The sequence below is a fragment of the Theropithecus gelada genome, chromosome 15 (genome assembly GCF_003255815.1).
Source record: "Theropithecus gelada isolate Dixy chromosome 15, Tgel_1.0, whole genome shotgun sequence".
Taxonomy (NCBI): Eukaryota; Metazoa; Chordata; class Mammalia; order Primates; family Cercopithecidae; genus Theropithecus; species Theropithecus gelada.
Genome location: NC_037683.1, coordinates 26,439,012 through 26,455,951, shown reverse-complemented (window position 1 = coordinate 26,455,951; position 16,940 = coordinate 26,439,012). Strand labels below are relative to the sequence as shown.

General features: G+C 43.0%; 1 protein-coding gene across 3 annotated transcripts; it reads right to left on the bottom strand.

The window, feature by feature from the left end:
* Positions 1 to 781: 781 nt before the first annotated feature.
* TEX48 (testis expressed 48) lies at positions 782 to 15,791 on the bottom strand. 3 transcript variants are annotated; one of them, XR_003115986.1, is made up of 5 exons: positions 15,737 to 15,791; positions 6,080 to 6,187; positions 5,728 to 5,804; positions 2,527 to 2,658; positions 782 to 1,095 (listed from the first exon to the last, which is right to left on the bottom strand). XR_003115986.1 is itself a non-coding variant. In XM_025360260.1 (5 exons), exons 2-5 carry the CDS (start codon positions 6,081 to 6,083, stop codon positions 992 to 994), a joined length of 363 nt encoding a protein of 120 aa, XP_025216045.1. In that variant the 5' UTR covers positions 6,084 to 6,187; positions 15,737 to 15,791; the 3' UTR covers positions 784 to 991. The 3 variants fall into 3 exon arrangements, 2 of the variants coding, with proteins under 2 accessions (XP_025216045.1, XP_025216044.1); XM_025360260.1 differs by having other exon boundaries at positions 784 to 1,095; positions 5,728 to 5,850; XM_025360259.1 differs by lacking the exon at positions 15,737 to 15,791 and having other exon boundaries at positions 784 to 1,095; positions 5,728 to 6,236.
* Positions 15,792 to 16,940: the final 1,149 nt, after the last annotated feature.

The following is a 16,940-nucleotide window of genomic DNA, read 5'->3' as shown; positions in this document are numbered from 1 at the left end:
GTATTATTTTTGCAATATTTCTGTCAATTTGGAATTATTTCAAAAGGTATCCAAAAAGCTAAAATTTTTTCTCCTTCCTCTCCTTCTCTTTTTTCTTTCTTCCTTTCTTTCCTTTCCCTCCCTCCCTCTCTCCCTCCCTCCCTTCTTTCTTTCTTTGTTTCTCTTTCTTTTCTTTCTTTCTTTTTTCTTTCATTTCTTCCTTTCTTCCTTTCTTTTTCTTTCTTTCCTTCCCTCTCTCCCTCCCTCCCTTTCTTTCTTCTTTCTTTCTTTCTTTCTTTCTTTCTTTCTTTCTTTCTTTCTTTCTTTCTTTCTTTCTTTCTTTCTCTTTCTCTCCNTCTTTCTTTCTTTCTTTCTTTCTTTCTTTCTTTCTTTCTTTCTTTCTCTTTCTCTCCTTTCTTTTCTTTTCTTTCTTTCTTTCTCTGAGCCTTGTTCTGTTACCAGGCTGTTAGCCAGGCTAGTGCAGTGGTGAGATCTCAGCTCATTGCAACCTCTGCCTCAGCCTCCCTAGCAGCTGAGATTACAGGAGCACGCCACTACACCTCACTGATTTTTGTATTTTTAGTAGAGATGGGGTTCCACCGTGTTGACCAGGCTGGTCTTGAACTCCTGACCTCATGTGATCCACCTGCCTCGGCCTCTCAAAGTGTTGGGATTACAGGCGTGAGCCACTGTGCCCGGCCAATAGGCTAACTTTTTAAAGCTTAGTAAGATGTGACAATATATTTAAAAATAATAAGACATTATTTGGTAAGGGGGAAAGGAAAAGAGGAAGGACACATCCTCTGGTGCAATCAAGAACTTTAATTGGAGGCAGCTCTTCCCATGGGGGCTTTTTCAGGAACTGGGGTGACTCTTGCTTGGTGGCCCAAGGATGGTTCAGACGTCTTCTCCTCCTTCAGGGGAGTTTCCAAATTCATCTTCATGACTCCTGTCCACCACCCTCTTCCTCGTGGAGGCGCCCCAGCAGCTGTGCAGCTGCCAGCTAGAATGCTCAGGGCCTCCCAATGAGGCACGGCTGGAATGGCCAACGCTCCTGGCAGTAGCGGTTTAAGTTTCTCTTGTAAAAATTTCTTTGGGAAGCATATGCATTCAGATCTGAAAGAAGAAAGGAAAACATTATGCTGGGTGAAGGCCTTTGAATAGGGCTTGGATGAACTGTTCTTGTTGTTTGTATCCATTGCTGATCATTCCTCAGATTCTTGAATCCCAAGGGACCCAAGGCAGCCCCTAGCTTAGGACTTGGAAGACTTTTGTGATAGGAGGAGTTTCTTGCAGTGTGTTTTGCGTTGTGCTACGTTGGTGGCTTCAGTGATGGTAGGCTGTCTTGCAAAGCACAGTGGCATAGAAGGTAGGAGACTTGGGCCCCTCGTGGCTCTGACACGTCATTCCCTAGCGCACTCGTGGGAAGTCCCTTTCCCTCTGTGAACCTCACTCCTGTAGGGGGTGGGAAGGGCAGAAGGAAGGAGAGGGTGAGGTAGTGGGGTTCCTACCTTCTCAAGCTTGATTCAAGCAGAGCTGTTCCTCTTTGGTCTTTTATAAAAATTGGACTCTCTGAAATGTTGTTTTCAAGGGGGTTTCAAAATGACTGGGTTGGATAATCCTTAGTTCTCAGCAGGACTCCTGGGGTGGTTGTGAGTTATGTGAGACCACCTGGGCATAGAATTGCTGGCCAGCAATGTGGCTGCATTTCTTCTTCCTGGGCTGTGCCCCTGTCCCGGGATTGGGCATCTGTTCTTCCATGACCCAGAGGCATTTCACCCCCAGTTGAACTACACTCAATCCACAAGTGTTTTCTGGCATTGTTTACTTGCCATGCACCTGGCTGGATCTGGGGGCATAACAGGGAACAAAACTGATGTGGGCCCTGCCCTCCTGGCACTTACTGTCTAGTGGCCAAAGTAGATATCAACTAAGCATATGAAAAATACACGTATAAGATGATGCCGCCAGGTGCAGTGGTTACACCTGTAATCCCAGCACTTTGGGAGGCCAAGGTAGCTGGATCACTTGAGGTCAGGGGTTCAAGACCAGCCTGGCCAACATGGTGAAACCCTTTCTCTACTAAAAATACAAAAATTAGCCAGGCATGTTGGTGGGCACCTGTAATCTCAGCTACTCAGGAAGCTGAGACAGCAGAATCACTTGAACCTGGGGGGCGGAAGTTGCAGTGAGCTGAGATTAGAGATTGCACCACTGTACTCAAGCCTGGACAACAGAGGGAGACTCCATCTCAAAAATAAATAAATAAATAAAAAGATGATGCTACCAAACTTTGAAAGGAAAGCGTGGATGTGTGCCCTTTCCCCCCAGACCTGCTCCTCCTCATCCTCTTCCTAGCTTGGAAGATAGTGGAGTCAGGTCTTAGACTCTAGGGTCTCCCCAGTGTGCTCTGGAATATGACTGGGGCTGCTTGATGGGAGCGATTCCATCTCCCCATCTCGCTTAGCTGAAATATCAATGGAGTCAGGACCAGGCTCCCTGTCTAGGGGTTTCTGGTCAGTGTTAGGACCCCAATTTGGGACTCACCTTCAAACTCACTGCTGCTGGAGGAAGTGCTCTTTTTTGGCTGGATCAGGGGTGTTCTCGAAGGCAAATGGGAGGCTGCGTTAATGCGCTTGGGATTTTGTCTGTCAAGCTCATCCTTCTGAAGCTGCAAACCTGGCAATGAGAATTCCACAGGGTCACGTGGGGAGGCTTAGGTGAGATCACAGAAGTGAAGGTGTTTTGCAGGCTCTGAAGCAGTGCACACAGGCAAGTGGGGGTTACTGTGGGGTGGGGCTGTACCTGAAACTACCACCTCCTGTCCTCTGAGGGCTTCCCCTCACAAGTAGGTGCTGAATTCAAAGTGTGTATTTTAAAATAATACATTATATTTGTACGTATTTATGGGCTACATATGAAATTTTGTTATGTGCATAGAATGTATAATGATCAGTTCAGGGCAAAGTATGTATTCCTTTTAAGACATTAACTTTTTTCCATTTATAAATGTAATGCATATGCTTTATAGAAAAGTTAGGAAATAATACATAGCATAAAAGAGGAAACAGTGACCCCAAACACCTCTTCCCCAAGTTATTATCCCAGTTCCAGTCTCTTCCTATGCATATTTTACATAGTCTGTCATATCCTATGTATTATGGATGAATTTTACTTATTTATTATTTATTTTTTGAGACAAGGATCTGCTCTGTTGCCCAGACTGGAGTACAGTGGTGTGATCATAGCTCACTGTAACCTCAAACTCCTAGGCTCAAGCAATCCTCCTGCCTCAGCCTCCCAAGTAGCTAGGACTACAGGCATGTGTCACTGCACTCAGCTAATTTTTAAATTTTTTTTGTAGAGAGCGAGAGTCTCACTATGTTGCCAGGCTGGTCTCGAACTCCTGGCCTCAAGTAATCTTTTAGCCTCAGCCTCACAAAGTGCTAGGATCACAGATGTGAGCCACCTCAGCCAGCCCTGCATTTGAATTTATTTATATACATTAATAGCATAAATTTTTTTTCATGTCAATAATTTTAAAAAATGGTTGTACAATATTCTAGTTTTTGAATAATGTAAGATTTATTTAACCAAAGTTCTAATGTTGGATTTTTTATTTTTTATTTATTTATTTATTTTTTGAGGGAGTCTCACTCTGGTACCTAGGCTGGAGTGCAGTGGTGCAATCATGACTTACTGCAGCCTCGACCTCCTGAGTTCAAGCGATTCTCCCACCTCAGCCTCCTGAGTAGCTGAAATGACAGGTATGTGCCACCATACCTGGCTAATTTTTTTTTGAGATGGAGTTTCGCTCTTGTTGCCCAGGCTGGAGTGCAATGGCGTGATCTCGGGTCACTGCAACCTCCACCTCCTGGGTTCAAGCAATTCTCCTGCCTCAGCCTCCTGAGTAACTGGGATTATAGACATGTGCCACCATGCCCAGCTAACTTTGTATTTTTAGTAGAGATGGCATTTCTCCATGTTGGCCAGGCTGGTCTCAAACTCCCGGCCTCAGGTGATCCACCTACCTTGGCCTCCCAGAGTGCTGGGATTACAGACGTGAGCTACTGTGCCCAGTCTGGCTAATTTTTTATTATTTGTAGAGGTGGGATCTTCCCATGTTGCCCAGGATGGTCTTGAACTCCTGGGCTCAAGTGATCCTCCTACCTCCCAAAGTGCTGGGATTATAGGTGTGAGCCACTGTGCCCAGCCCAAATTTTTCTACCATAAATACTGTTGCGATGAACATGTTGTATATGAGACTTTGTCTTTATATACTTCTAGGTTTCTAGAAGAACAACAACGAATTTTGTCGACAGTCTGAACTATGTTCTGTGATAGACAGCTCTGTCATTTATTAGCTGCATACCTTAACTATTGGCTTAACCCCCGCCTGCCTCTTCATTCATATCTGCAAAATGGTATGTTCAATTTGAATACTAATGTCCACTTCTTTGAGTTATGGTGGGGATTAAATAATATCATTTTACTGTTAAAATGTGAAATATACGCTCTGAAACAGTAAGGGATTTATCTGATCACAGCTGGGTCCCCAGTGCCTAGACAGTGTTTTGCATATTATAGGTTCTCAGTAATTATCATCATCCTTCCCTTGGGAAAAGGCATTCATATTTTTAAGGTTCTTGATTTTTATTGTGACTCTACTTCCAGGGAAAGTATTTTAAAGACTCTCACATGTGGATTTCTGTCAAAACAAATCATTGTGCTATCCTGTCTCTCAATGGGGGTCTGCCAGGTTCCTGGCCATCTGTGCTCACCCCCTCCCACTTGTGTGAGTCCTAAATTTGGCTGATTTTGACAACAATGCTTCCTTTTTTTTTTTTTTCTGTCTGAAATAGTTGGTTTTGATCCCTGATCTTCTCTGCTTGATCTCTTTTCCTGGATCTTCAAGAAGATTTTGATTACAAACTGAAGGCCAGGGTGCCTTCTCTGTCTCTCTGTCTTCCCTTGGCATGGTAGCCTAGGAAGCCTCATGTTCCAGAGGCCCTGGCTAAAGATTAAAAGGGGGATGGCTGGTTTGTACTAGACTTTGTGTAAGCAAGAAATAAATTTTTATTTTGTAAACCATTGAGATTTCAAGACTTATTTGTTTTAGCAGCAGAACATACTCTATCCTGATCAATACCTACATATTGTTTCTGTATGTTGAGTGCCTACTCTGTGCCAGACCCTGAGCTAGATGTTTATTTATATTGCCTCATTTTACCCTCCTAATGATCCTGAAAAATCATAATGTATTGTGAATAGCCCTATTTTACAGGTAAGGACAGTGAGGCTCAGGGAGGTCAAGAGACTTGCCCAACTTCTGTGGCAGAACTGAGATTTGAACTAGCATGTATTGCCCCCAAAACAGGGATCTTAACCCACTATTTTTATAGTCTTTAATCCAGTGTTTCTCAGACTATAATGTATATTCAAATTTACCTGGAGATCCTGTTAAAGTGCCAGTTCTGATTCAGTAGGTCTGGAGCAGGGTCTGAAAATGCATTTGTAACAAGCCCCCAAGTGATGCCAGTATTGCTGGTCTGTAGACTACACTTTAAGTACAAGAGTTTAAGCTCTCTTTTTTATTGGTTTGAGTACTTAGCTATCCAACACCCACCTCATTTTAAATTGGAATTATCACTCAAAAGATGAAGGCAGTTTGGGGGTATCCCAGCAGGCAGAGAGTGAGCAAACTGAGGTATAGAGAGGCCATGCAGAGTGTCCTTATCTGATACCTACTTTGGGTCGATGGCTTGTGCTCTTGGGTTTGACTGGGAACCTTGGAGTCATCGATGGCATAGGGCTCCTGACAGTCCCTGCAGCATAAACAGAAGATCTTCGAGATCAGGTTTTGGTGGGCTGCTGTTGGAGGCAAAGGAATGAGGGGCATGGGTTCTGGAATCTGAATTCCAGATGCCTATTGGAAATTGACTGTGGTGGCGGGGGGGTATCATTGGGTCAGCCTCTCCCAGGGTATTAACATAATACTCCTCCCCTCTCCCAAATCTTCTGTAGCTTCCCATGGCCAGCAGATCCAGTCCCTTCCGCCTAGGCCATTTTTTTTTTTCCTATTCTGTACAAATTTTCTTACCCATGGAAAGGAGTTGAAATCTCTACTCTGCCAGCTTTGTCTGCAGGGGTGCCTTGTTGAATCAGCCAATCTTGAGTTTGAGCCCAATTCACTGGGCTGGGCTGTTTCCTAAGTAAACATAAGACTGTGGCTGAAAAATGCTAGTCCTTCACCTGTGTTCACACTCCAGATAGGATCTGATGATAGCAAAATCCCACCTCATGCAGACATGCACGTAAACATGCTCAGGTTTCAGATAGCTCTGTGTCCTACCCCATTAACAGGTGCATGTTCTTGGGTGGATTCTTTACCCTTTTTGAACTTCACTTTTATCATGTGAAAAATGAGAATAGCAGTGCCTACTTTGCAGGAGTAAAGAATCATATATATGAAAAGTAGCTCCTGTGGTGCTAGGTATACGATAAGTGCTCAATCAATGGTCATTCCATTTTCCTCCCTTCTCTTCATGTGGCTTCCTGGCTTCAAATGATCCCAGCTGGTCCAGGTCCTATGGAAAGGAAGCATATGGACTCATAGCTTTAAATTCTGGTTTTGCCACTAATTTGCTGGACGGCTTTGGGTAGGTCCATGCTTCTTTCTGTGTCTCAGGCTCCTCATCAGTAATAAGAAGTTAGGCTAGATGATCTCTTCAAGGATCTTTCTAGTTTTGAAGGTCCAGGATTATAAGGCCTTGCTTTAGTCCCAGATTCCTTTATTTGTGTATCAAGTTTTTCAGATCTCTGGATACATTCTGTTCTCATTCCCCTTCTTGTGGCAAAACCCCCCTTTAAAAGGAAATTCTGATCATGGTATTGGTCAGACGTCCCTCACAATACCTCATTCACTTTGCTTTGTGAGTTTTGCCTTCATTATAGGCACTTGAGTCTCATTTTCCCTACTGCCATACCCTGGCTGGAGCCACCATCATCTCTTGCCTGAATTACTGCAATAGCCTCCTAACTGGTCTCCTTATTTCTCTTACCCTGGACTTCCTCCATAATTAATACAAAAGGTGGGGTAGTTCTGTTAAAATGTATCATGTCATCTTCAGCTCAAAACTTCCAAGGACAGGAAAAAATGGGAAGAGTAGATGGAGAGATATAATATGGAAGGAAGAAATGGAAACTCAAATAGAATCAAATAGAAATTCTAGTTCTATAAAAACCAGTATCTGAAGAAAATATGTATTGGGTAGGGTTAACCACAGATTGGACAAAGCAAAAGCAATGATCAGTAAACCTGCAAAAAGGTCAATAGAAATTATCCAAACTGAAGCAGAGAAAGCAAAAAAGATTTAAAAAGGATGAAGGGTACACCAGTGACTTTGCGGGATGCTACCAAGCTGTGTAACATACACGCGTTGCTGGACTCTCAGAAGGACCAAGGGCAGAAAAAATGTTTGAAGCAAGAGTGGCTGAAAATTTACCAAATTTGATAGAAAGCCTCAACATAAGTACTCAGTGAGCACCAAACATGAAAAACAAAAAGAAAATCACACCTAGGCACATTTTAGTCAAATGGCCAAAAAGTAAACTAAAGAGCAGGCTCTTAAAACGACTGGAATAAATAAAGATGAAAAAAAGAACCTGTAAACCTTTCACTTCATATTCCACGAAAACATCCTTTAATAATTACGGCAAAATGAAGACATTATAAGATAAACAAAAAAAGAGAGAATTTGTCTTTAGAAGACCCAGCGTGCAAAAAAATGCTGAAAGATCAAAGGAAAATGATACCAGATGGAAATTCACATTTACAGAAAGGGATGAATAGGATAAGAAATAGCAAATATGTGGGGGTAAATGCAAACTTTTTTTATTTTTATTTTTATTTTTTGAGACAGAGTTTTACTCTGTCACCCAGGCTGGAGTACAATGGCGTGATCACAGCTCACGGCAGCCTCAAACTCCTGGGCTCAAGTGATCCTCCTGCTTCAGCCTCCCCAGTAGCTGGGACTACAGGAGTGCACCACCACACCTGGCTAATTTTTGTAGTTTTTATAGAGACAGGGTCTCCCTATGTAGCCCAGGCTGGTCTTGAACTCCTGGGCTCAAGTGATCCTCCTACGTTGGCCTCAAAAGGTGCTGGGATTGCAGGAGTGAGTCAAAAAGATTTTTTTCTCTTAGTCTTTCTTTCCTCCAAAATTGTTCTGTGGTTTCGCATATTGCTCAGAAGAAAAACCAAAGTTCTCACTTGGGTCTTAAGGTATTCTGTAATGTAATCATCCTTCTTCTCTCCTGTCCACTCACAACCCTCATCACCAACTCTGTCTTCAGTTCCTTCAATTCCCCAATTCCATTTGCCCCCTTGCTGAGTTTTAAAACACAGCAAGCTCTCAACTCAACAATTTGTGCTTGTTTTACTCTCTGCCTGGAATTCAGTTCTCTTAGATTACAACATTCTGTCATTACCTTCAAGTGTTTGCTTCAATGTCACCTTTTCTAGTGAGACTTTCTTGGTTGTATTTAACATTATACCCCCTTGTCCAGCACCCCAACACTTCCTAACTCTTCCTTTCTTCCTTGCTTTCTTTGCAGACGTTTTCTTTCTTTCCCTCCTTTCCTTCCTTCCTTCCTTCCTTCCTTCCTTCCTTCCTTCCTTCCTTCCTTCCTTCCTTCCTCCCTCCCTCCCTCCCTCCCTTCTGTCTCTCTCTCAATCTCTCTCTCTCTTTCTTGACAGGGTCTAGCTGTATGCTCAGGCTGGAGTGCAGTGGCACAATCATGGTTCACTGCAGCCTTGAACTTCTAGGCTCCTCCTGCCTCAGCCTCCTGAGTAGCTGGGACTACAGGTGCATGCCACCATGCCCAGCAAATTCTTAATTTTTTTTTTTAAGAGAAGGGGTCTCACTCTATTGCCCAGGCTGGTCTTGAAATCAAGTGATCCTCCCATGTTGGCCTCCCAAGGTGTTGGGATTACAGGTGTGAGTCACCGTGCCCAGCTTCATTTCCTAACACTTTACATTATTTGCTAAATTACTGTGCTTAAGGTCTGCTTCTCCCCACTAAATTAGAAGTCACATGAGGTCATGGATTTTAGCTCTTTGGTTTACTGTTCTATTCTCAGTGTCTAGAGCAGTACCTAGCGCAGTGTGGGAAGTCAATAATTGTTTGTAGAATAAAAATTGAAGGGTGTTTGTAGAATAAACTAGCATGTATTTTTGTCTTGAGTAAAAGCATTTGCAGGTCCTTGGGGCAGTAGAGAGGTGGGGGGTAGTTTTTGTGCCAGGAATATCACAAGCTGTAGGACACAGCTTACCTCATTCACTTGCTAAGCTGACTCTGATGGTTTCATGAGTCAATTTTAGTTCTGCTCTCTGTTTACTGGTTGGGACTATTTTTCTTCCCCATCTGCTGCAAAGCATATCTATCTTCTTCCCATGTTTCCTATTTTATGGTATGGTCCTATTATTCACTGTGTCTCTAGAGTCAGAAGCCTGCCAGCCTCCTGCTATCTGCTCATGTTCATCAGTCTTTGAACTTTACTTTCCAAATATCTCTTCAGTCTGTCTGTCCAGTCAATCCTTTGCCATTTCCTTCACCATAGTGTAAGCCATCATCACTTCTCACCTGGACCACTGCTTAAACTTTCTCATTGGCTTGTTTGCCTCCACCTAAAGCTAGAGTTGTCTGGTAGACATGTAAATCCTATCTCTCTTCTGCCCCAACAACCCTCCGCCCCACCAAGGGGGTCCCCAAGTCTGCAGATCCAACTTCTTTTGTGATCACCACTGTTATTCTCTTCAGCCTCATTTTCTCTGGGTTGCACTCACCGCCCTACAGCCATAAGAGATGCTGTATAGGCAGCTCATCCAATCACCTTTTACTAAATGGATCCTGTCCACGTCCTGTTCCCTCTGCCTGGGATGTTCTCACCTCAATCCTTCAGTCATCAAACTCCAGGATTCAGCTCAGGGGCTATAGGAAGGCATAGGATGAGTTAGGAGCCCTCCCTTGTGCTCCCACAGCACTCCCCCGCTGGCCCACCATGTTTTCCTGTATCATAGCCTGTTATTGTACAGTGACTGCCTAACTCATGGTAAATGCTCAATAAATACTTGCTGAAACATTGTCTTGTAACTGCCTATTGTTGACAGTCTGGATACTAGTTCATGAGCTTTTTCCTTTTTCTTTTTTTTTCTTGTTTTTTATTTTTTGAGATAGGGTCTCACTCTGACACCTGTGCTGGACTGTAGTGGCACCATCAGGGCTCATTCCAGCCTCAGCCTCCCAGGCTCAAGCGATTTCCCTGCCTCAGCCTCCTGGGTAGCTTGGAATGCAGGCTTGCACTACCATGCCCGGTTATAGTCTGTTTTTTTGTTTTGTTTTGGTAGAGGTGGGATTTTGCCATATTGCCCAGGCTCGTCTCAAATTCCTGGGCTCAAGCAATCTCCCTGACTCAGCCTCCAAAAGTGCTGGGTTATAGGCTTGAGCCACTGAGCCCAGCCAAGTTTTTTTTTTTTTCTTCTTCATTTATTTAACATGTATTTACTGAAAACCTGCCACGTGCCAGGTACTGTTACGTGCTGGAGATATAGCAGTGAACAAGACACAAGATAGACAAATGTCCATGGAAGCAGGGACAGTATTTTATTCACTTTTGTATCCTCAGCATTCAGCCCAGGGATGGGCAAAGAATAGGTACTTTATACATATTTGTTGAATAAACACATGAACCTTCTCTGACTGTTGGAAAAAAGCTATGCCCAACAGATCTCCTTTCTCCCTTCCACTAACTGATTTTTAACTTTCTGCACATAAGCTGTTCCCTGTGGTTAGATGCGATGCAGGCTAGACACATACAGATATCCCCATTGTGTGGATTTTTTGGTCAAAGTGGGGGCACTCACTAGGTCCATTTAGCCCCAATCTCCAATAGTCTTTTGGATCTGCTGCCAGGTGAGGTTTCTTTTTTTCCCCCTAGACTTAGTGTCATGTCATGGGATTTTATTTTTAAAACGTGATTTGAGCTCTGATGTATTTTACTGAGCTCTCTTTAGTGGATTTATTTCATTTTTCTCTAATTTATAAAGAAATAGAAATTTATATAGGCAGTTGGATCTTTTGTTTTGGAGATGCACCATTTAGCAAACATCCTTGCCATTAATTTGCTTCTTATTCTGCTACTTGCTTTAGTTTCCATTGTCTTCATCCACTTATAAAAATGCTTGCCTCATGGAGTTTGGCTTTGTTCCAGACTGCCTTGTGTCTGTTGAACGTAGAAGGAAGCGCTTCATAAGAAAGGAATGGAAGCATAGCTCTGACAAGCCCCCACCATGAATCAGCCCTGGGTGGTTGGAGTTTTGTTGGAGTGGTAATTAATTTGTCTAGGAGAAATTGCTAAAACTTGGACTTGGGTCCCTCTAAACCTTTGTCAGCATGTGTTCTGTCTTGGTAAATCATAAAAGAAGGTCACTTTTTTTTTTTAGCTTATATTCGGGAGTCAGTAATTTTCAGGTTGTTGATCATATGGCCTCTTTTAGGCTCTGCTTGGCCAAGAAATTCAAGACACTGTACACAAGTAGAAACTGTTTATCAATTGTAGTGTACTCTTTCCTGCTTGTCATGGTCTCATCTGCATTAAGGTTGTTGCCTCTTCCTGGAAAAACTCCATATATATACTCCCACTATAGGTACTCTCATATATTTATCTTAATAAATGGCAAAAATTCACTAGATGACTTAGGATTAAAGTTTTGATGTCAAAAATCAGATTTAAGAGGAGCTCTAGAGAAGAGAGAAGACAAAAATGTCAAACATATAATAGAAGGCTTCTTTGTCTGGAATGTTCTGGCCTCAGAAAGAAAAAAAAAAAAGACCTTACTCTCACTCAAACCTCTGACACCTACTTTCTTTGCTTCTCTCTTTCTCTCTCCACCCAACTTGAGCTTTACTATCCACTTATACTCCTCTTATTCCTTCCCCTGGTTGCCCAGATAAATTTTTCAGGGAGCATTTTTCTGGAAAAGAACAATCACATTGCACAATACCCACCTAAAACTTCTGCACTGAAGGTAGATCCAGAGAGGCTGAATTTAAACCAAGTAAGAGTTGAGTTGGGTAAAAATAGAATCTTCCCAAATTTCAGAACAAAAGAAAGTTTGTTTTCTGTATCCTGTGGGATTCAGGATTCTGTTCATTACTAATTGTCTTCGACTATCATATTTGTACCCATTAGTTCATTTCGTTGTTGACCTTCAAGCCAGGCACAGTGGCTCACACCTGTAATCCCAGCACTCTGGGAGGCTGAGACAGGAAGATTGCTTGAGTTTTGGAGTTTGAGACCAGCCTGGACAACATACCTTGTCTCTACTAAAAATCAAAATTTAGCTGGGCATGGTGGTGTGCACCTGCAATTCCAGGTACTCAGAGGCTGAGGAGAGAGGATTGCTTGAACCTGAGAAATCAAGGCTTCAGTGAGCTATAATCATGCCACTGCATTCCAGCCCAGGCAACAGGAGATCCTGACTCAAAAAAAAAAAAAAAAAAATTGTTGACCTTCAACAATGGGGAAAATGTTTAAGAGTAGCAGATGAGAAAGGTCAGAAGATTCAAATAACCCATCTAAGCATAATATTTTTAAAAATGGACTTGAGAGGGTAAGAAAAATAGGAAGTACGCCACATGAAACTATTTCAAAAGATTTTCTCTTAAGGGTAGATAGGGCAAAGATTCATTAATAACAAACAAAATGATGAATCAATAGGTGACTTAATAGACTTCAGGACACTTTCAAAGGACATTCTGGGGCAAAGAGTATAAGTAAAAGGAGCCCTTTGTTCTCTGTGTAAAAGCTCATATCTAAAATAGGGGATTTAGAAAAAAATCAATTGGAATGGGAAATTCCATTAGTGTAGATATCTTCATCATTTTCCAAGAGTCCTACAATGTTAACTGGAAATCAAAATAATCTTACGGCCTACTAGATAAAACAACTGGCCACTGAAATAAAGACAGGACCCAAATTTCCTCTGTTCCTTAAGAACTTGGAGTCTGTGGAGAACACTTGCACTTACTGTATGTAGAAAGGCCATTAGAAGAACTAATGTTCCATGTCAGAAGGCCAGCTGTCCGTATCTGTCTGCTGAGTCTTTCTGAGGAGACTTTTGCACTTAACACTTTCCTATCTTGCCTCTAAACTCCCAAGGGGCATTGTCTATAAATATAGATGAACTATACTGCTATAAATATAAGCTATACTGCTTGCTTGTTGATATGGTTTGTTTCTTATGTGGAGATCAGACTTTTCTATTCCAACTATGATTAAGACTAATTGTTCTGCATGATGAATATTTAGACCATTCCAGTGCATGATTCTCCAGCACCCACAGTGAACTATGCCTTCTTACACAGCATCTGAAGGGATGAAACCCTTCTTGGGGGTTTAGCTGCTAGTAGGTGAAACAGACTTCTGAGGATTCTGAGTTGAACAATTTAAAGTGCTTTTTTTTCTCCCTTCACCTTGACTGACATAGAAAATCATATAGCCCACATCCTAGGGTACACCTGACCAATTTAAAATCCTTAGCTCAAGTAATTATGGATCACAGAAACCTTTGGGTTTTATTTTAGCTGATTAGGGGAGTCTGCACCATTGCTAACACTCCCTGTTGTGCCTGGATTAATATCACAGGTGAGGTTAATCTATAGCTAAGCCCAAAGAAAAAGCAGTCTGGCTATCAAAGATAGATGGTCATGCCAGGGAAATCATGGGGCATGATTCCAGAGAGGCTTTCAGATCCTTTTGAAAATACTCTTAATTATCATTGTCCTTTTTCTTATTTTTTTTTGAGATGGAGTTTTACTCTTGTTGCCCAGGCTGGAGTGCAATGGTGTGATCTCGGGTCACTGCAACCTCTGCCTCCTGGGTTCAAGCGATTCTCCTGCCTCAGCCTCCCGAGTAGCTGGGTTACAGGCATGCACCACCACACCCAGCTAATTTTGTATTTTTAGGAGAGATGGGGTTTCTCCATGTTGGGTCAGGCTGGTCTTGAACTCCCAACCTCAGGTGAACTGCCAGCCTTGGCCTCCCAAAGTGCTGGGATTACAGGCGTGAGCCATTGCGCCTGGCCTTCATTATCATTGTCTTGCATCATTCAGGTTCTGTTGTCTAGAGAGCTGAATGCTTTTATGTAGCCTCTGGTTTGACAAATGGTGCAACAAATGATTCAAAGACAAAAATGAGAAGAAATGAGGCAGACTGATACTCAAAATGAAAACCAGATCTCTGTACATAGAAAAATGGAACTGTGTTTTCAAGAAAAGCCAATGACAGTGGTGAAGATCTGGACAATCTTGGAGGGTCTTTCCTGCAGCTTTGGTTGAGGGAGGACCAGAAGGCAGAGAATGAGAATAAAAAGAGAAGCTCCCACATTCCTAGATGACGATGGATTGCCCTGTAACCACGGTAACAACGAATCCCCAGAACCTGTGTGACACCCATTTAATCTATTAATGAAACTCCCTTGGTAACCATTCTAACAGACACATGCCGGTAGGTACACTTCATAGCTAAAGGTCTACCACTCCCAAGCACTGCTGTCTCTGAAACACCACCAGTACATGAACTCAACACCTCCCAAAGCCCCTTATGCATCAGCCATGAGCTTTGTGCAGGGACTTTGCCATACAAGCGCTGTTCTCCCTTGTTTAACCAGAAATAAATTCAGTTTTTGTTTCATGTAGTGAATGGAGGCATCTTCCACCAAAGCAACTTATGGATATGCAAGAAAATGTAGTTATTCAAATTCTCTTTTTCTCTTTTTAATACAAATGATAGCTTACTATACACCATGTTTTGCACCTTGATTTTTTTCAATTAAAAATAAACTGTGGAGATCATCCATATTATCAGTCAGCAGGGATTTGAAGTGTAGGTTTGTCGGCACCCTGTACTGATGCTCTCTCCACATGTTTACCAGACAATTTTGCAAGAAAGAGGGTAGTAGAACCACTTTCTCCTCTGAGTGTTGACAGCAGAGAGCTTTGAGCTTTTGAACCCTCTTCAGAAATGAAAAGGCTCTTAGGGACAGCAGTGTATCAGTTACAAGCACATTCTCTAGGGTTTAATTCTTGGAGATCTACTGTTAGCTAGGTAATTTAGAAGAATTTATGACCTCTTTGAATCTGTTTTCTGACCTGTAAAATGGGGATGATAATAACAGTATCTACAGTAGAAGGTAGTTCTGAGGATTAAATAATGATGGAAAGTGCTTAACACAGCTTCTGGTGTGTTGTAAAGGCTTAATAAATACAAATGAAGGTTCTGATGCTGATGAATATGTAGGGAAGATGCCTAGGGGGTGTGGCACTTCTTGCACTACCAGTGACCCCCTCTAGAGGGAAGCAGGAACCAAAGAAGAGGGCCTTTGGGTTGTCCCCCAGTGGGCTAGGAACTTCAGGTCTCTAGTGACCCCATTGCACTTTGATCAGAAGAAAGATCAATGAGGTCAAACAGAAAGGCTTCTGGTGTTGTGGGCGGGGGTGAGGGAGGTCATTCAGCACAGGTGGAGACTGGGACCCAGAGAGAGAGAGAAACAGTGAGGTTAAAGCAAATGAGGGATGGGGATTGCTTCTTGGAGCAAAATTAATAGGTGTCCAGGAGTGGTGGGGACATTGTCCCTTTTGGTACAGAAAAACTATCACCTCCCGCCTTTTGGTCTAAACTGTGAGCCCCACTCACCTGCAGCTGGCAGAGTGGACAGAAGGCTGTCTGTGATGTCACAGAGCTGGGGAACCAGGGAATGTTGGGGCTGGGGGGTTTGGACTGAACCACAACAGCGAGGAGGAGGGAGGAGTTCTGCTGACCACGATGCCATGCTGTCCATCCACCAGGCTGTTCACTGGGGCACAAGTCCTGGGGCCTCGGGAAGCACCTAGAGGATGGCCAGAAGGGGGCAGTACAGCACTGGACACTGTAGACCTGGGTGCCATTCTGTCTCTGTCCACCCACTGGGTAGTAACCTTAGACAAAGGGACTTCACACTCTGCAATATGGGAATAATAATATATTTTTTTCTTTTTTGAGCTAGAATCTCAGTTTGTCACCCAGGCTAGAGTGCAGTGGCCTAATCTTGGCTCACTGCAGCCTCTGCCTCCCGGGTTCAAGTGATTCTCATGCCTCAGCCTCCCAAATAGCTGGGACTACAGGCATGCACCATCATGTCCAGCTATTTTTGTATTTTTAGTAGAGAAAGGGTCTCACCATGTTGGCCAAGCTGATCTCAAACTCCTGGCTTCAAGTGATCCCCCCTACCTTGACCTCCCAAAATACTGGGACTATAGGTGTGGCCTTCGCCTGGCCAGGAATAATAATAATTATATGTCCTGTATGCATTTTTAAGTATTAAATGAAATCAGGTAAACATTTAACATAGTGCCTAGATGTAGTAAGCACTTTAAGAAAGGGTAGTTACTGGCCGGGTGCGGTGGCTCATGCCTGTAATCCTAGCACTTTGGGAGGCCAGGGCGGGCAGATCACGAGGTCAGGAGATCGAGACTATCCCGGCTAATACGGTGAAACCCCGTCTCTACTAAAAATACAAAAAATTAGCCAGGCGTAGTGGCGGGCGCCTGTAGTCCCAGCTATTCAGGAGGCTGAGGCAGGAGAATGGTGTGAACCCGGGAGGCGGAGCTTGCAGTGAGCTGAGATCGTGCCACTGCACTCCAGCCTGGGCGACAGAGAGAGGCTCTGACAGAGAGATGCTGCATCTCAAAAAATAAAATAAAGAGAGGGTAGTTATTAAAAACATATGCAAACATAAAGTGACTTTTTTTTTTTTTTTCCCAATTTATCTTTCAGAAAAGAGGGAATCACTTCGTATTGGAGTCCTGACAAAATCTCTCACCTTAGGAGGCATTCTTTCCATTCCTTTATTTAGGACAAG

Excerpts from the sequence above, each read along its gene's own strand:
- TEX48 (XM_025360259.1), bottom strand. The coding sequence starts at position 5,878 with ATGCCCCTCATTCCTTTGCCTCCAACAGCAGCCCACCAAAACCTGATC. Across the intron at positions 2,659-5,727 it reads GCACAAGCCATCGACCCAAA|GTTTGCAGCTTCAGAAGGAT; the intron begins GTAGGTATCAGA and ends TCTCATTGCCAG. Across the intron at positions 1,096-2,526 it reads CAGCAGCAGTGAGTTTGAAG|ATCTGAATGCATATGCTTCC; the intron begins GTGAGTCCCAAA and ends TTCTTCTTTCAG.